The sequence below is a fragment of the Drosophila nasuta genome, chromosome 3 (genome assembly GCF_023558535.2).
Source record: "Drosophila nasuta strain 15112-1781.00 chromosome 3, ASM2355853v1, whole genome shotgun sequence".
NCBI lineage: Eukaryota > Metazoa > Arthropoda > Insecta > Diptera > Drosophilidae > Drosophila > Drosophila nasuta.
Window position 1 is genome coordinate 11,255,574 of NC_083457.1, and position 15,041 is coordinate 11,270,614.

The following is a 15,041-nucleotide window of genomic DNA, read 5'->3' on the forward strand; positions in this document are numbered from 1 at the left end:
GAATGATAAGTGGCTGTGATTTCAAACTTGAATAATACAGAAGAAGAAATACTGCTCAGTATTTTTGTATGACGACTTTTGTGGTCACACTGTTTAGTGCTTAAAATTTAAAATTAGAATAGCTTTTTCTGAGGCATACATATGTGTGGTCTGTCAAAATATCATAATTATTAATGACAGCAAACTTCGATGGCTTTCCATCTTCATTGATTCAGCTTTTTTACGCTGCCACTTCGTTTTAAAAATAGTTGGCAGCGCCACTAAACAGCTGATTAATATGGCACAGTGCTTTTAACGCGTTAGTAAATGTATATGCCTATTGTTGATAATTGACGAATGACAATCTATATTAATTAATGTTATTTTTAATGTAATTTTTGTTAAAAAAAAGTTCTGGCAGTGAACTTAGCTGGCTAGCTAAATTAAATAATCTTTACATTGTCAACAGTTTTTTCATAATTTACAAATTGTTTAGTGCTTGGTAACACTAAAATCACATTACTTGGCAACACTAGGATTCAACAGAAGCGCTATTTTAATTTTGCGATCTGGCAGCTCTTTAATTTTCGTAACTGAAGTATCGCTAATTAGAATGATAACACAATTTCGCGGTTGTTTAAATAAGTGGATAAACAAATTGTTGGGCTTGCTATGCCAAAGGCCTGCAAGTAAGTGGTGTGAACGTGGTTGGGCATAACCAGCGAAGTGCATGAAATGTGATATGAGTGTGTGTAATTTGCAGCAACACTTTGGCGACGCATTGCCCAGTTGAGGACGCCATCTTTAAATGGTGAGTGCTCTCTTCTTGTCCTTGCCCTTGACAGGTGTTGCAACAGCAACAGCAACGGCAGCAACAACCGCACTTGGTAATTTGCATACGAGTTGCACGCGTGCCAAACATATAAAATGCGGAACCGAATTAACAGTTATGCGCGCACCGTACATCAACAGTGTGGCGACTTCAGCAGTGGCAGCCACAGCGCAGTAAATGAGGCTCTTGCACGCAGACGCCTCTTGCCTGACCTTGTCACGGTTTATTACGACAGCCAGTGAAAATCAGCGTATAAACATGCAAAGTGTTTAGAAGGCATTCGCCATTTGCTTCTTCTACTTGTAGTTAACAATGCCAGGCCCAATCTCAATCCCAATGCCCAGGCCTCAATGTGTAATGTGTAATGCAAACAAACAAGGCAAATCAAAATTTCAACAACACGCAACAAAGCCCAAAAATATTGTTAATAGCAGGGGAGGCGTTAAAATCGCGCTGCCGCCTTGTCTACACAAAACAAACAGCAGCTGAGCGCCGCGGCATGTTTATGGGGGAGGCAAAGTGTAGAGACAGCAACCGCAGTCAGGTGATTGCTGATGCCGTTGTCGATGTCGATGTTGGTGTTGATATTGTTGATGAGCTGCAAGAGTCCAGGGAGTCCAGGGGCAGCTTACATTTACTTACACTTTTCCTCTTGCCGCAACAAATTCGCACGTTTAAATTACGGACGCTGCTTTTACTTGTCGTCGAGTGATCCTGCAACTGCGGTTGCCACTTCATGCCACGCAACGGCATTTAAGAGTATGTCTACGCTATGTGGCAGACACTCCAAAGGCACACACACAGAGACGCACGTAAAACACTACACTACACAGCACATATGGCGTCGTAAATGTGGCTAAGAGCAAACACAAACACAAACATACAGCCAAGCAGCAAAACTCATCATCATCATCATCATCATCAACAGCAGCAGCATCATTATCATAATCAGCCAACTCATCATCATCATCAACATCATCCACCAGTCACACTCAACGTAGCGTGTGTGTGCATCAGCAACAACAACAACAACTACATACAATTGCTTGCGACGTCGACGTCGCGGCGTTTGACGGCAACATCGAGAGCTGTTGCTGTTTCTGCTGCTGCTGCTGCTGGTGGCAGGCAATTCGCAGATTTTACGTTTCAGTTTCGTGCAAAACGTGGAAGCGGCTGGTCAGCAAAAGTCAGCACCAAGAAAAACTACAAGGAAAATTCACTAATTCAAACGGCTAGAAAAATCGCAAGAACACAAAAAAACAAACTAACTGAAAAATACGAAAGCAAATGTCTAGCTTAAATTGAGATTGATATTTAAATTAATGAAAACGAGTTAAAAAATTTGCATATTGCAATTGTTAAATGCAGTCAAGAGACTCCGGCTAAGCGCGGGCCTAGTGTATTTGGCAATAAACCGGATATTCTAGATCTCCAGATCGCCGTTGTCATCCAATTCGCAGCTAAGCCGAAGCCGAAACAAAAAACAAGCGAACCCAAAGAGTTGTTAATCAAAGCGTTACAATTGTCCATAAGCAAAGACAATAACAATAACAATAACAAAACGGGCAACAAAGTGACACAATTAAACTGTAAGCTGTAAAAAAGAACTCCGTTGGATTGTCTTCAATCTGTAGCAAATTGTAGCTATATCCACAGACACACACACACAAACACACACACTTTTACACCTATATACACCTACCTATCTACCTATCGCTGTGGCCAGCTGAGCAGCGCTGAGTGTTAAGTTTATTTCTGTTTGCGGGCAAAGAAACCAACAACAACAAAAAAAAAAAAAAACAAGCGAAACAACAACAAAAAAGTCGGCGGAAAAGCGAAGAAAAGATCGTGCACGCTAAAGTAACATATTTATTTTTAACAATTTCGCAAGCGTTCAAATTTTGCTCCAGCGAAAAAAAAAATCATACATATATGTGTATTCATATATATGAAACTGAACTGTATCGTCAGACAGACAGATAGACCAACAACAAAAAAGCGATCGTTAGGAGAACCAATACCAATACTAAAACAAAAAAAAAAAAACACCAAAACAACAACACAAAAAGCGGCGGCGGCAACATTCGACGTTGAACGGCGAGGGGAACCAGAAGCTGTTAACAAAAAATTAGTTGGGTGAGTAATCTTTATACACTACTTCCAAGTGCAAAGAGCACGAGTAACCATAACTGTAAATGTTTCGCTTTCCAAAATCTGTTCTGGTAATCGTATAATTAAATTTATGCATTTTGCTAATTAAGCTGCTAAATTAGGTTTTTTTTTGTATTTTTTTTTTGTTTGTAAAATGCATATTTCTATGAAAGCTGAAAATATTTTTATTTAAATAGGTTTTTAAATTGGCTTACATTTTCAACAAGTGACTCAGTATTATTTAGCAAAATGTTTAGCCCGCAATTTCAAACAAGTTCTAATTTTATAGACATGTACATGTATTTATTTCATTCCTGATCTTTTGATTAGTTCTCTTCCATTAAAAAGTGTCTTAGAATTTAATAAGAATTTTTATACAATTTTTTTTTAATTTCCATTAGAATATTGTCTAGAATTTAACAAGAATTATTATACAATTTTGTTAAAATTTAACAAGAATTTTTATACAATTTTGTTAAATTTTGATATCATTTGCCATGTAGTATTTATGGTATATCATATGGCTTCTAAAATATTTCTAGCTGACAATTTAGTTTCCTCACTTAGTAATTTTGTAACTGATCTAATAAAACGATCTCTTCCTTTTATTTTGTATTAAATAGCAAATATAAAAAAATTATCTTAATAAACTCAGTTGCTCTTGAGAACCTTCTTACATTTTAGACACTTCCCACATTAATTTCTTAGTTTCAAAACAATGAGAAGTATTTATTTTATGAACCATAGAATATTGTACTTTATTCAGTTAACATTTAATGTCAATTGACTATTTTTTGTGTTGTTCTCTTTTGTCTTCGCTGCGACACAATTGTTTTGTTCTTAGTTCTCAGCAATTGTTTATCCTAGTTATAACATATCAAATTGGGGTCACTTGAGAAACTTCGTTTACGCATTGAAAGTTTCTCTTGTCGCACAAGTAGCACAAGGACACCGGAAATATTTGCTCTATAAATATAAAACAAACCCATAAATCTTTCGCCCTTTTATTTTTTTTTGCTGGCACACACACAGTGCAAGTACCCCAAATGATATTACAATAACAACAAGAGGCGAAATGAAAATGTTTCGCGTTGTGAGTTTTATGGTTATATTTGGTGGCATTATTTTTGATTATTATGGCCAGAGTGCGTTTACGATTATAATGGGACAGAGTCACCTTCGGCAGCAAAAACAAAAACAAAAACAACAAAAAGAACAAAAAATCTGTCATTTTATTTTTGGTTTCATATTTTATTTGTCACATCGCAATGTGCAATAATATTTCATGCTGCGTCATTAATTAATATGGGCACACTTATTCATAATTTGCTGCTTCTTCGCTTTGTTTTTGTCCCCCCACTGTCGTCGCTTAATGATAAACCAAAAATTTCGGTACATTAATAATCGCCTACGGCAATTTTTGGAAATTCTGAGCAAAAAATACACACAAATGACGATAATATGACGCTGATGCTAACTAAGACTGTTGCTGTTGTTGTTGTTGTTGCTTTTCTTGTTGCCAGCATGCAACAATTTATAACAAATCGCTTCACATGGCTCTTAATTAATTAAACATATAATTTATTAAACACCACAGTGGGAGGCGCAACAAATTAATAAATGTTGCAAGTCTCGTTATAAATTTTGAATGCTTCTCTCGATTCAAGTAGCAAAGTTCAAGTGCTTGCAGTCATAATTAAGCAATAATTCTCTATATTTTTTCGTTGGTGTGTGCGAGCTTCTAAAAGTTATTTGATAATGTTCTATATAAATCAGGGCCTACGATCTGCCCGGCTGCTGAGGTGTGTGCTCTGTTGGGGGCTGCTGCTGGCACAAGTCCCACGGGGACAGTTTCATAATCCGATAGGAAATTTTTCAACAATAAAGAAAAAGAAAACGCGAAAAGAAATATCAACAAAATTGAGCAATAAATAAGCTGGGGATCTGTGACAAGTGGTCGGGTTTTTCTCTTCTTTATCACCGCATGTTATGATAGCCAATTTAATCTTCAAAGTGCATAGCGTTAATTGGAAGAAAAATATTCAAGGTTGTTTTTTGGTTTTAGCGAGGGTTTCTGAAGAGTTTAGTCAAAAGAAATTCTTGCATTTTATTTAAATTTAAGTTTGATTTAGTTAAGTCTTGCAACTCTTGGATTTTCGTAAAGGAAAACAATACAATTATTTCCAAATTTGAGTTTGTTTTTTATTATTTCTACCTAACAACTTGTCGTTTGTGTTGATCAGCAAAATTTCCCGAACTAGTTTCTTCTGCTTTGTTTTTCATGTTACCTGACGACTGTTTCTTTTGTTTTGTATTTATTTTATTTGCAATACTTTTGTTTTTATTTGTACCTCTTAATTTTTATGGTGTTTTCCCATTCACAAAAAACACCAATAAAATACGAAAAGAGTGCGAGCCACCGGAAGATTAAGCAACATTCAACAATTTGCTTGCCAACAGGCCAACGACGACCCCAATTTCGATTTCCATTTTGATTTTTCCATTTTGGCAGCACTCGCCCAAGGTAAATGCGGGGGAGGAGAGGAACGAGAAGAGAAGGTGTACGTAGTGTGTGGCGGGATCTCCAACATCTGACTGACGTTGGTTCTTCCTACTCTCTCTCTAAATATATATATAAGTATATACACACGTACTCGTATATATCTCTCGACATTTGTGGATGTTGCGCTAATTTACAGTCCGAGTGATTGTCTACAATAATTTTGAAAAATTGTTCTCAAAACTTTGCACTTTGCTTCGGACTACAATAACAAGAAAATATAAATACAAATACATATAGATTTTGTTTATATAGCACGATACTCAACTCTAAGTTATATTTCCGCACTTTTAGCTGCGTTTTTAAGCTCATACACCATAAATAATTTTGACTGACAGCAGCCGTTCATAAAATGAACACTTCTCTATGCATATGGGTTTCCACTATATGTAATAGCAACAATTTTCTGCAACAATCGTAAAATTTCAAAATAATTGAACACTCAATGCTGCTGTCTTACAAATAATAATAATAACAACAATAAAATTAAAAAAAAAATTCCTTTGTTTTCGTTTTGCATCTATGAGCGAAAACAAAAACAAAGTCTCAAAAATTTTAATTATCATTTGTAAAAACAAAACCATACATATTGATATAGCCGTGTTTTATTTGTTTGCTCAGTTGGCGATATGAATATGAATACAATCTCTGGCAGACTGTTCGGAGACCGAACTGATTGATTTCTTTGTTGTTGCTGCTTTTCTGAGAATCCAAAATTGATATTGCTCTATAGAGATTGTTGCTGTGCTTTGTTTTCCACAGTTAATGCATTTCCATTTGTCGAAGGAAATGTCAGCATATAAACTGACTTCGCCGACTTAAGAGCGCCCTCTGGCGTCAGCAAGAAGTCACTAAGTGAAAGCGAGGGAAAAACCTTCATTAGCTGCAAGTTCAAACAAAGCAGCCAGCTATCCATTATCCTTTGTCCAAATTTTGTATACCCAGCCTTGATTTGTTGACTAATCATTCACACACACACACCCACGCAAGCACACACACACACACACACACACACACACAGAGAAAGAGAGAGAAACTCACAATTGGGAGACGCAGCCTCTATTTGAGTATTTTGGGTAGCGGCAGCGCCACCGGCAATATGACGATTTCTTTAGTGCTCACCGTATAGTATAGTATACTTTATTACGGGTGCAAACAATTGAATGCACTCGCTATTACATGGCTGTAGCACATGCCCCAGATACGTCTACGACGAGTAGTAGTGCTTAAACAATAAAAGCCACTCAGGCTTGTCCTATAGCAATGGCTATTGATTTTCACACCCTGTGCAGCTGGTAAAAAGAGTATTGATTAAATCTCTTTTTTGTATTTCTCATTTCTATAGATTTGCATAATAAGTTCAATCTTTTAAGTAAAGTTGGCTTAAACAATATTCTATATATTCTGAATATTTCAACTTAATACTCAATTGATTTTCACACCCTGCGCAGCTGGTAAAAAGAGATTTGATTAAAATTTTTTTTCTTATTCCTCAATTGTATAGATTTGCTTTAAATAAAGTCTTTATAGTTAACTCTTAGTTAGCTTAAATAATATTTTACATATACTGAAAATTCCAACTTCTTAACTCCATTGATTTTCATACCCTGTGGAGTTGCTAAAAAGAATATTGTTTAATTCTGTTTCTTCTTATTCTATAGAATTGCTTAATATTTTATTATAAGTCTTTCTATATGACTCCTTGTTAAGTTTAGCATTTATTAACATATTCTGAAAATTTCAACTTAATTATTCTAATGAGTATGCTGTAGTCGGGCACGCTCAGCTAGCGTGTTATGTGCTTCGTGTTATTCATCAACATTTTGCATATGCGGCTCGCATTTGCGCTTCTATGCACGATTGCCGTTTGATGACTTGGACTTGGGGCCGCTGGGCAAACTTTTCAATTAAATGCATCTGCATTAAGGTCAGACCCAGACGCAGACATGGATGGGATATTGTGCAAGGTCAGAGGGGAATCAAAACTAGTCGATAAACTCAACTCGACTCGTGCCCAGAGAACATCTTTCAACTGCAACTCTTTGTGCGTCTTCGTTGTGTCATCAAATTGAATCAGAAATGCGTTTATTGTTATTAATAAAATTTGTTATCGTAATAGACTGGAACCTTAAGTTTACTTATTATGTGGCTGCCGCATTGTTGTCTACTCTTTGGCCTATAAATCAATTTTCCTCATCAGACATTGAGGCCAATGAAGTTTGTTTAAGATGCTGTAAAATTGTTTTATTTCAATTAAGTTCATGTTTTTCCTGTATTTTTATTTTTTTTTTATTATTTTTAAATTACTTGATGACTATATTATATTTAGTTTATAGCATTTTCCACACGACACATTGGCATCTCTGTGCGCTGTCGTCCCATTGAATTAGGACTATAGGACACTTGTTGATTGCCGCTGTAGGCTCTGGCTTCCGTTCTTTTACCTTTTCTGCCTCTGCCTCTGCCTCCCCTTCCTTTCTTTTTGTCTGTGTGTGCGCCTGGCGGCAATTTCATTTCGCTTTCAATTTACGCGCACGACCAACGCTGTCAGTCTGACAATACAAAAGACGCTGCTGCCCATTCCAACGTTTGGTTAATTAAACGACCATGCAAAGTGGCACAAAAATAGCACTAAAGCATCGCAGACAATGCCTCAGTGTCACTTATACCCTTTAAGTAAATGGGATGCGACGAAAGAGGAGCACTTCAAATGCACTTGAAAATGTTTGATGTGCTCTGGGAATTTCTTTAGCACGCTGAAAAGATTTGCTCGTATAATAATCTAGAAAAAAATGCAAAGTTGAATGCCTGCAAGAAAATGAGGAAGTGCAGAGCAATTGTTTAATTAATTAATTTGTATTTTTCATTCCAATTGTTTCTCCGGTTTTATTTACACAAGAGTTTGTATTACACGAACGTTTTGTTGCATACAAAAGGCATTAAAATGATTGATTTATACTTTTTGTACATCTCAGTGTCTTCTGAGTATTCCCAGAATTTAGTGTTAGTCTAAATAAATTGACTTTATTCTATCCAATCGTTACTAAACCTTTAATTAATAAATCATGTAACTTGTAGCTGTAGTCAGCTACAGCCCGACAGATGGCGCCACAAGCTAAATAGAGCGCATATTTTTAGAGCCTTAGTTTTCTTTTTTTTTATTACATTGCTGTCAAATGCCAGCTAACCGGTGTCAATCTGTTTATTTTCAGCAACAAGAGCAACGCGAGTGACAACAGCAACAATAATCGTTGCAACAACAAGGCTCGCAGTGGCAGCAGCAGTAACAACAATTGCAACAATGTCGACAGCAACTTGCGCGCGTTTCTGCACTCCGCTGACAGGCGGCAAAGGCGGCTCCTCATCAAAATTGACATCAGGAACCGGAAGCAACATGACGTCATCGTCATTGCACAAGAAACAGATTCCAGCAACAGCAGCAACAACAACAGCAGCGACAGCAGCAACAAATGACAACACAGAGGCAACATTCACATTCAAATTGAGTCGCGCCACAACCAGCAGCAATGTCAACGGTGGCAGTCACAGTGTCGCCTCGAGTGAATCATCAGATCCCTTAGAGTCCGATTATAGCGAGGAAACCGAAGAAGAAGAGCAGCAACAACAGCAACAGCAGCAACATAAGAAGCAACCACAATCCAAACACGTCAGTGTCAGCAGTCGAAGCAGCAGCAGCGCCACAACAACATCCGTGGACAATGACGGAGATGATGATGTGGACGATGAGGAGGATGGCGATGAGGGCGATGGTCACGATACGGATGATGTGACCAACAACGATGATTCCGATGAGAGTGAACAGGACGATGGCAATGAGACGGACGATGAGGAGACCGACGATGAGTCTGAGGAAAGCAGCAGCGTTCAGACCGCAAAGGGCGTACGTAAATATCTTCTCGACGATTACCAGATCATCAAGACAGTCGGTGAGTAAGCAAACACTACCAGTAGTATATCATAACAAAAAATGATTGATATGCCAGCAACACCCTGGCAACCTTCAACCTGCCAAACCGTTAGTTCTGATCTCTTCTGTCTGTCTGGGGGACCTTCAACTTGAGTTATCGTTGTGTTTTTAGTTCGATTAACAGCAGCCACACAAAACACAACACAACACAACACCATGCAAGACACACCGGTATGTTCCTGTTTATTTGTGTTTTTGACTTGTTTAAATTGAAGATATCAAAACAAATCTGTAGCTAGGTCAGTCTTCGAGTCAAGGCTTATGACAAAGCGTATAAGCAATAACAGCAGAGTGGGCGGCACCATATGTGAAATTGATATTTTCCGAATGTAAACTCAGCCACATATTGCCAGAAATATTTTTGGTTGAGAGTGAAGCCATCAGTTAAATCTAATGTGTATTGTTAGAGGATCTCATGGTGTGAATATGATTGAAAATGTTGGATCAATTTAGTGAAATTTCAGATTCACTTTAGCATAGAACAAGGTGAATAGAATGAAAATGAAATTGAGAACAGTCTTTCAATAGATTTTCCAGCAAATGAGGCTAAATAATCTTATACCGGCTAACAATTTTCTATAAAACCATATAACAAAAATTTACCGAAGGCTTTATTTGGTATATCTAACATATACGTTTAAAATAATCAGATTTGCTTAACTCTTAAGATCAAGATCAAGTTAAGCAACAAGTACAAATCGATTAAAATTTTAAACTCGGCAATAAATTAATGATTGTTAGATCTTTTAAAAAAAAAAAACAAGTAAAAAACGTAGTTAATTGTTAAAGCAGCCACACTTGCCGATGCCTTGCGGATAAATATTTATATTTGAAAACCATAATGCGCTATTTGAAAACAATCATTAAAATGTTGAACTAAATTTAGAGCACACGTTTTTGTGAATTAAATAACAAAGAGCCGAGTGAAATATAAATACTTGAAACACGTCAAAATAATGGAAAACCCATAAAAAAATACTTATATACTGCTGGACAGTAATGGCCACTGACTACGTAGGCTCTCATTCATGATCCCAATAACACCAGATCTAAATTTGGAACTGGGGTGGTGGCGTATACGTAATACATAGTACGTATACGATACGAATTGCGTATACGTATGTGTATTAAATGGATGCTTAAACTAAATTAAACGCTTTGTGAAAATACGCAAGCAAGCAGCTTCATAAAACAACGAGAACAATTATCTTCGACGTCTGCGGTGCGAAATGTTCATAATAATCATAAGACGAGTAGAGGTAGTACGGTACGTTGCTCATCGCTTTCAATTTGCGTAATCAATGTGAATTTATTTGCGTATAAAAACAATAAAAACTAATACAAGAAGCCGATGCGAGGCGAGTCGAATCGAATCGAATCAAGGCGAAATGAGCGTCTGAGCTAAAGCAGATTAAAGCGTTCAGAAATGCATAAAAAATGAGGTAATAAATATTTGAAATCAAATACAAAAAAATTCGATTCAAATTCTCACAATAAATGCGCGAAATTAAATGTTAATTTAAACAGTTGCAGTAATTATCAGCGCCATTAAAAAGTATTCTCAAAAGAAGAAAGTCAAATAGTAATTGCAATCGCATAAAAGTACTGATCTGAATGGGCATGGCAATTATATATTTTAACTGCCAGCAGTGCTGAATTTTGCTCTCATCAGATTGAACACATTTTGATTGCAGAACGTGCGAAAAATACTTTGGATAACTTTTAGTACAGTTTTGCACCCTCGAGAATTCTGGGTGTATTCTGTCGTTACCTAATCAAAAAGTGAACTGACCAATTTTGCAGTTGAAGATGCTTTTGCTCAGCTGTTTTTCCGGTGCAAAGTCATTGCGAGGGAGAATGTTTCAATCAGCAACTGCTACCCCACGGCGTATGAGTAATCCCTCCTTTTCCGCCCTAATACTTCACCATACAACCGATGAGTAATCTTGCATTAATTTCAAACAATTGCCAGACAAGAATATCACACACACACGCAGACACACACTCAAACAACCATTCCCCATTGCTATTGAGTACGATAAAATCCAGAAATATTCGTAAAAAGTAAATAAACTCAAACGGATACCCGATTCATATGTATTCAAGGCATGCCCAGGTACGCAATTAATGACGCTGACTCACGCATTCATTAGAAGGGGCAAATCACTGTAAAGAAAATGCCACCTGAAAGACCAAACACGCATTTTACTATAACCAAATATGTAAACTTCGTTGCGAGTAGAAAAATTTAAGAGATATGAAAAAATACTCGAAAATGTTCTACATTCAGTTTTTGCGGATTTTTGTTCGAAATTCTTGATAAATATTTGAAGTTCATGTTTGTTTAAAAATTCATTGATTAGCTGAACCGAATGCAGCAAAGCAACGCAACTCAGCCAAAGCGAACGAAGCCACCCACAACACAGAGAAAAAAAACAAAAGCAATAGCAAAACCACAACAAAACATGGCCCAATCGATAGTCGTTGATGCCTTTACGACTCTATTGTGAAATGTGCAGCAGGTGATAAAATGTTGCCGGTAATTTTTCCGGAAATTTCGCTGGAATTGTTTTCCGAATCCGAATTTTGATAAACATTTCTGCGGCACCCTTTGGTTCAGTTTAGTCTGTTGCCATCCAAATAACAAATATCTTTTTGTTTGTACACCTTCGAGACGCGTGACTTCTCGATGATGAATCTTGGCAAAAACATCGTTGAACAACAAAGCAATAAAAAGAGCAATTTAAGTATTAATTGATAACACAATTTTAATTGGGGAAGCACAAATATGTTGGTATTTATTTGGAATGATTCAAAACATTGTTTGTAGTTTGTTTCTTGATTTTAGTAAATATATTTTTCAATATACGATGAATTATTTCCGACAGTTCTGCGAATCGAAATTAAATTTCAAAAATATATTTTCAATTTGTTGTTCATCAATTAAACTTTTGCTCAAACAATGTTTTAATTGAATTACGACGTGTGTTAAGCAATAACAATCGTCAACGACTCTTGCCAGAAATGTATTAGGTACAATGTGATCTAAAACGTACTAAATCATCGCAAATTGCCCAAATTATCATCACATCAAAATCGAATAGACAAATTGTGAATGAGTACATTAAAATGTAAAGACATTTGCCGTTCTACTTTTGAGCCTCATCCTGCTCACTGGCGAGACAACTTGACAGCAGCAGCACATTGCGGAAATCTTTGACAATGTAGACAGACGATCGACCAGGCCAAAGCGCACATCACTTTAACAGCTAATATATTAAATTGACAAATTTATACTCAGCGAACAGAAGAGATTTTGACTGCAAGATGAGCGCAAAGACCTTGTGAAACCCAAACAATTGAACAACTGAAAAACCAAAACAACAAGTGAAGAAATGAACAACAACAGAACAGAACTGATCAGAATAACAACAGAACAGAGAGCAACACAATCCTTTTACTGCTCGTGGCTCAATGATTGATAGATTTGTGGGAGATAAATATTTACGCACAGTTCGGGGAAATACAATTCATTTTCGGGCATAAAAGTGTCCAAGAGCACACAACAACAATAAGATCTGACTAATGAAAGGTTGCTCGTTGGCCCTTGAAATGAAATCTTTTTGGCGCTTTTAGCATAAATGGATTTTAAAATAATAGAAACCAATCAAATTTCAAGCGGCAACACATGTCGCAGTTGTTTTTTGCCTTCTTGTTGTTTTCTTGGAAGACGATCGAGAAGAAGCAGCATAAGAAGCGGCAATCGTGTGTCGTCGACGTGTCTGCAAAATATAATTCATAGTTCAATTTTATTTTTGGGATCAACTCGGCTTTTTTCTTGCTTTATTTATTTTTGTTTTTTGCTTTTTTTTTCATTCGTATTTTCTTTTTATTTGTGGCGTGTTAAGTGCGGTCGTCTTTATAAGTATGTTCTCGATATATGTACTCTATAATATAATAATATTATTGGCCATAGATAAAGAAGAAATGAAACAAAATAAAATAAAGCACAGAAGACAAAATCATTCAACGAGAAATTAATGATCGTATGGAAAATTTGAGCGTCTCGCGATCTGTGTAAACTTTGAGCCACAAATCCAAAAAAAAATCTGAATTGCAAAAAGAAAAAAGCGAGCAAAAGAAATATATAATAAAATTGAAGAAAATTTTGCTTTTTATTTCAACAAAATTGAGAAAATGTATAAGCAAATTTTATAGAAATTATTATTTGGCAATTTGCCCAAAATTTGGCCACACCAAATTGGCTGCCCCAAACAGAGGCGTCTGTCTATGCCGAAGGGGGATCAAGAGAGGGGAAGAGAGAGGGATTCAGAGGGGAGCTATGGCACATTTGCATGCTTGTCTCGTCGTTGCTTTTTTTGTTTTTGCCAAACACTAAATGAGCATATTAAAATTGCGTTATAAACATTTTCTGTGCGTCTTGAGGTTTTCTCTCTACATGCTGCTGCTGATGTTGTTATTGTTGTTGTTGGTCTAATTATTAATAAAAATGACCTAAAAATGCATTTTGCATGTGACAAAAATAGACAAAATCAAAAGCAGAACGATCAAACACCCACTCGATAGTACCCTGTAATTAAATTAGAAAGGAATGATTCACTTATTAGAGCTAATCCAATTTCGTATTGCCTAGAATTAGGGTATTGAATAGTCGATTCGACTTTACTTCTAACAGTTTTCGACATTTGATTTATGGCGTTTTCTCTGTTTTAGAGCTGATGTGTAAATTGCAGTGCGGGGCGCGTTGTAACATCTTGTCAAGCCCATTGAAATTGTGTGAGCCGTGCGGTCAACTGGCATATTACACGATAGTTTCGTTTCATTGGATGATGATGATAAACATATGTTTCCACATGTCATAAATCCCACAAATTATGAACCGAATGACATCGATGTTTCATGTATAATTCTAAATTAACCCCACATTTTTAGATCACTAGGTCGTTTTGACACAACATTTTCGGCCTTAAACTAGGTCCAATTATTGTAGGAGGAAACTAACGAAAATAAAACTGAAAATACGGAAATAATTTTAATTACAAGGATAACCTAATTTCTTGTTCATAAATCTAAAATCCTTTTAATGTCATGTACTCAAGCTATTCCTATTAAGTTTCTTTTTCACTATTAAAAAATGAACAACGACAGCTAATATAAATTCTTTAAGTGCCAACTTAATGCACTCTTTTGCACTCAATTCGCAACTCAATTTCTTGTATTATCTTTATTTTCTTCAAGTTAATATCTCAAAAGAGAGAAAGAGATCCGTGTGTTTAATTCTGTCTGTTGGAACTTCAGCTTTGGCTTTTATTATTGTTGTTATTTTGTTTATGGGATTAAAAACAAACTTTTTACTTGGAACTGCATAAAACGCAATTAACTTTATTTAGCCAGCGGTCAGAGCAGCTGCCAAAATTGTGCGAATTGTGCCAAGTTTATATGGCGGCAGTGTCTGTCTGACTGGTCGCCGTTTATTTTCATTTGCATTGCGCGCGATTTACAAAAACTTT

The 15,041-nt window shown here is 36.3% G+C and overlaps 1 protein-coding gene across 2 annotated transcripts in view; it reads left to right on the forward strand.

Annotated features, from left to right (window-relative positions):
• Nucleotides 1-15,041, forward strand: part of LOC132788615 (cAMP-dependent protein kinase catalytic subunit 3) — a 28,843-nt gene that overhangs the window by 6,362 nt on the left and 7,440 nt on the right. The window contains exons 1-2 of one of the 2 annotated variants that reach the window (XM_060796107.1): nt 1,988-2,947; nt 8,735-9,469. In XM_060796107.1, the coding sequence (XP_060652090.1) occupies nt 8,824-9,469 (646 nt within the window). In that variant the 5' untranslated portion in view covers nt 1,988-2,947; nt 8,735-8,823. Of the gene's footprint in view, nt 1-1,987; nt 2,948-8,734; nt 9,470-15,041 lie in introns of those variants that run through there. The other variant, XM_060796108.1, reaches the window with a different exon arrangement.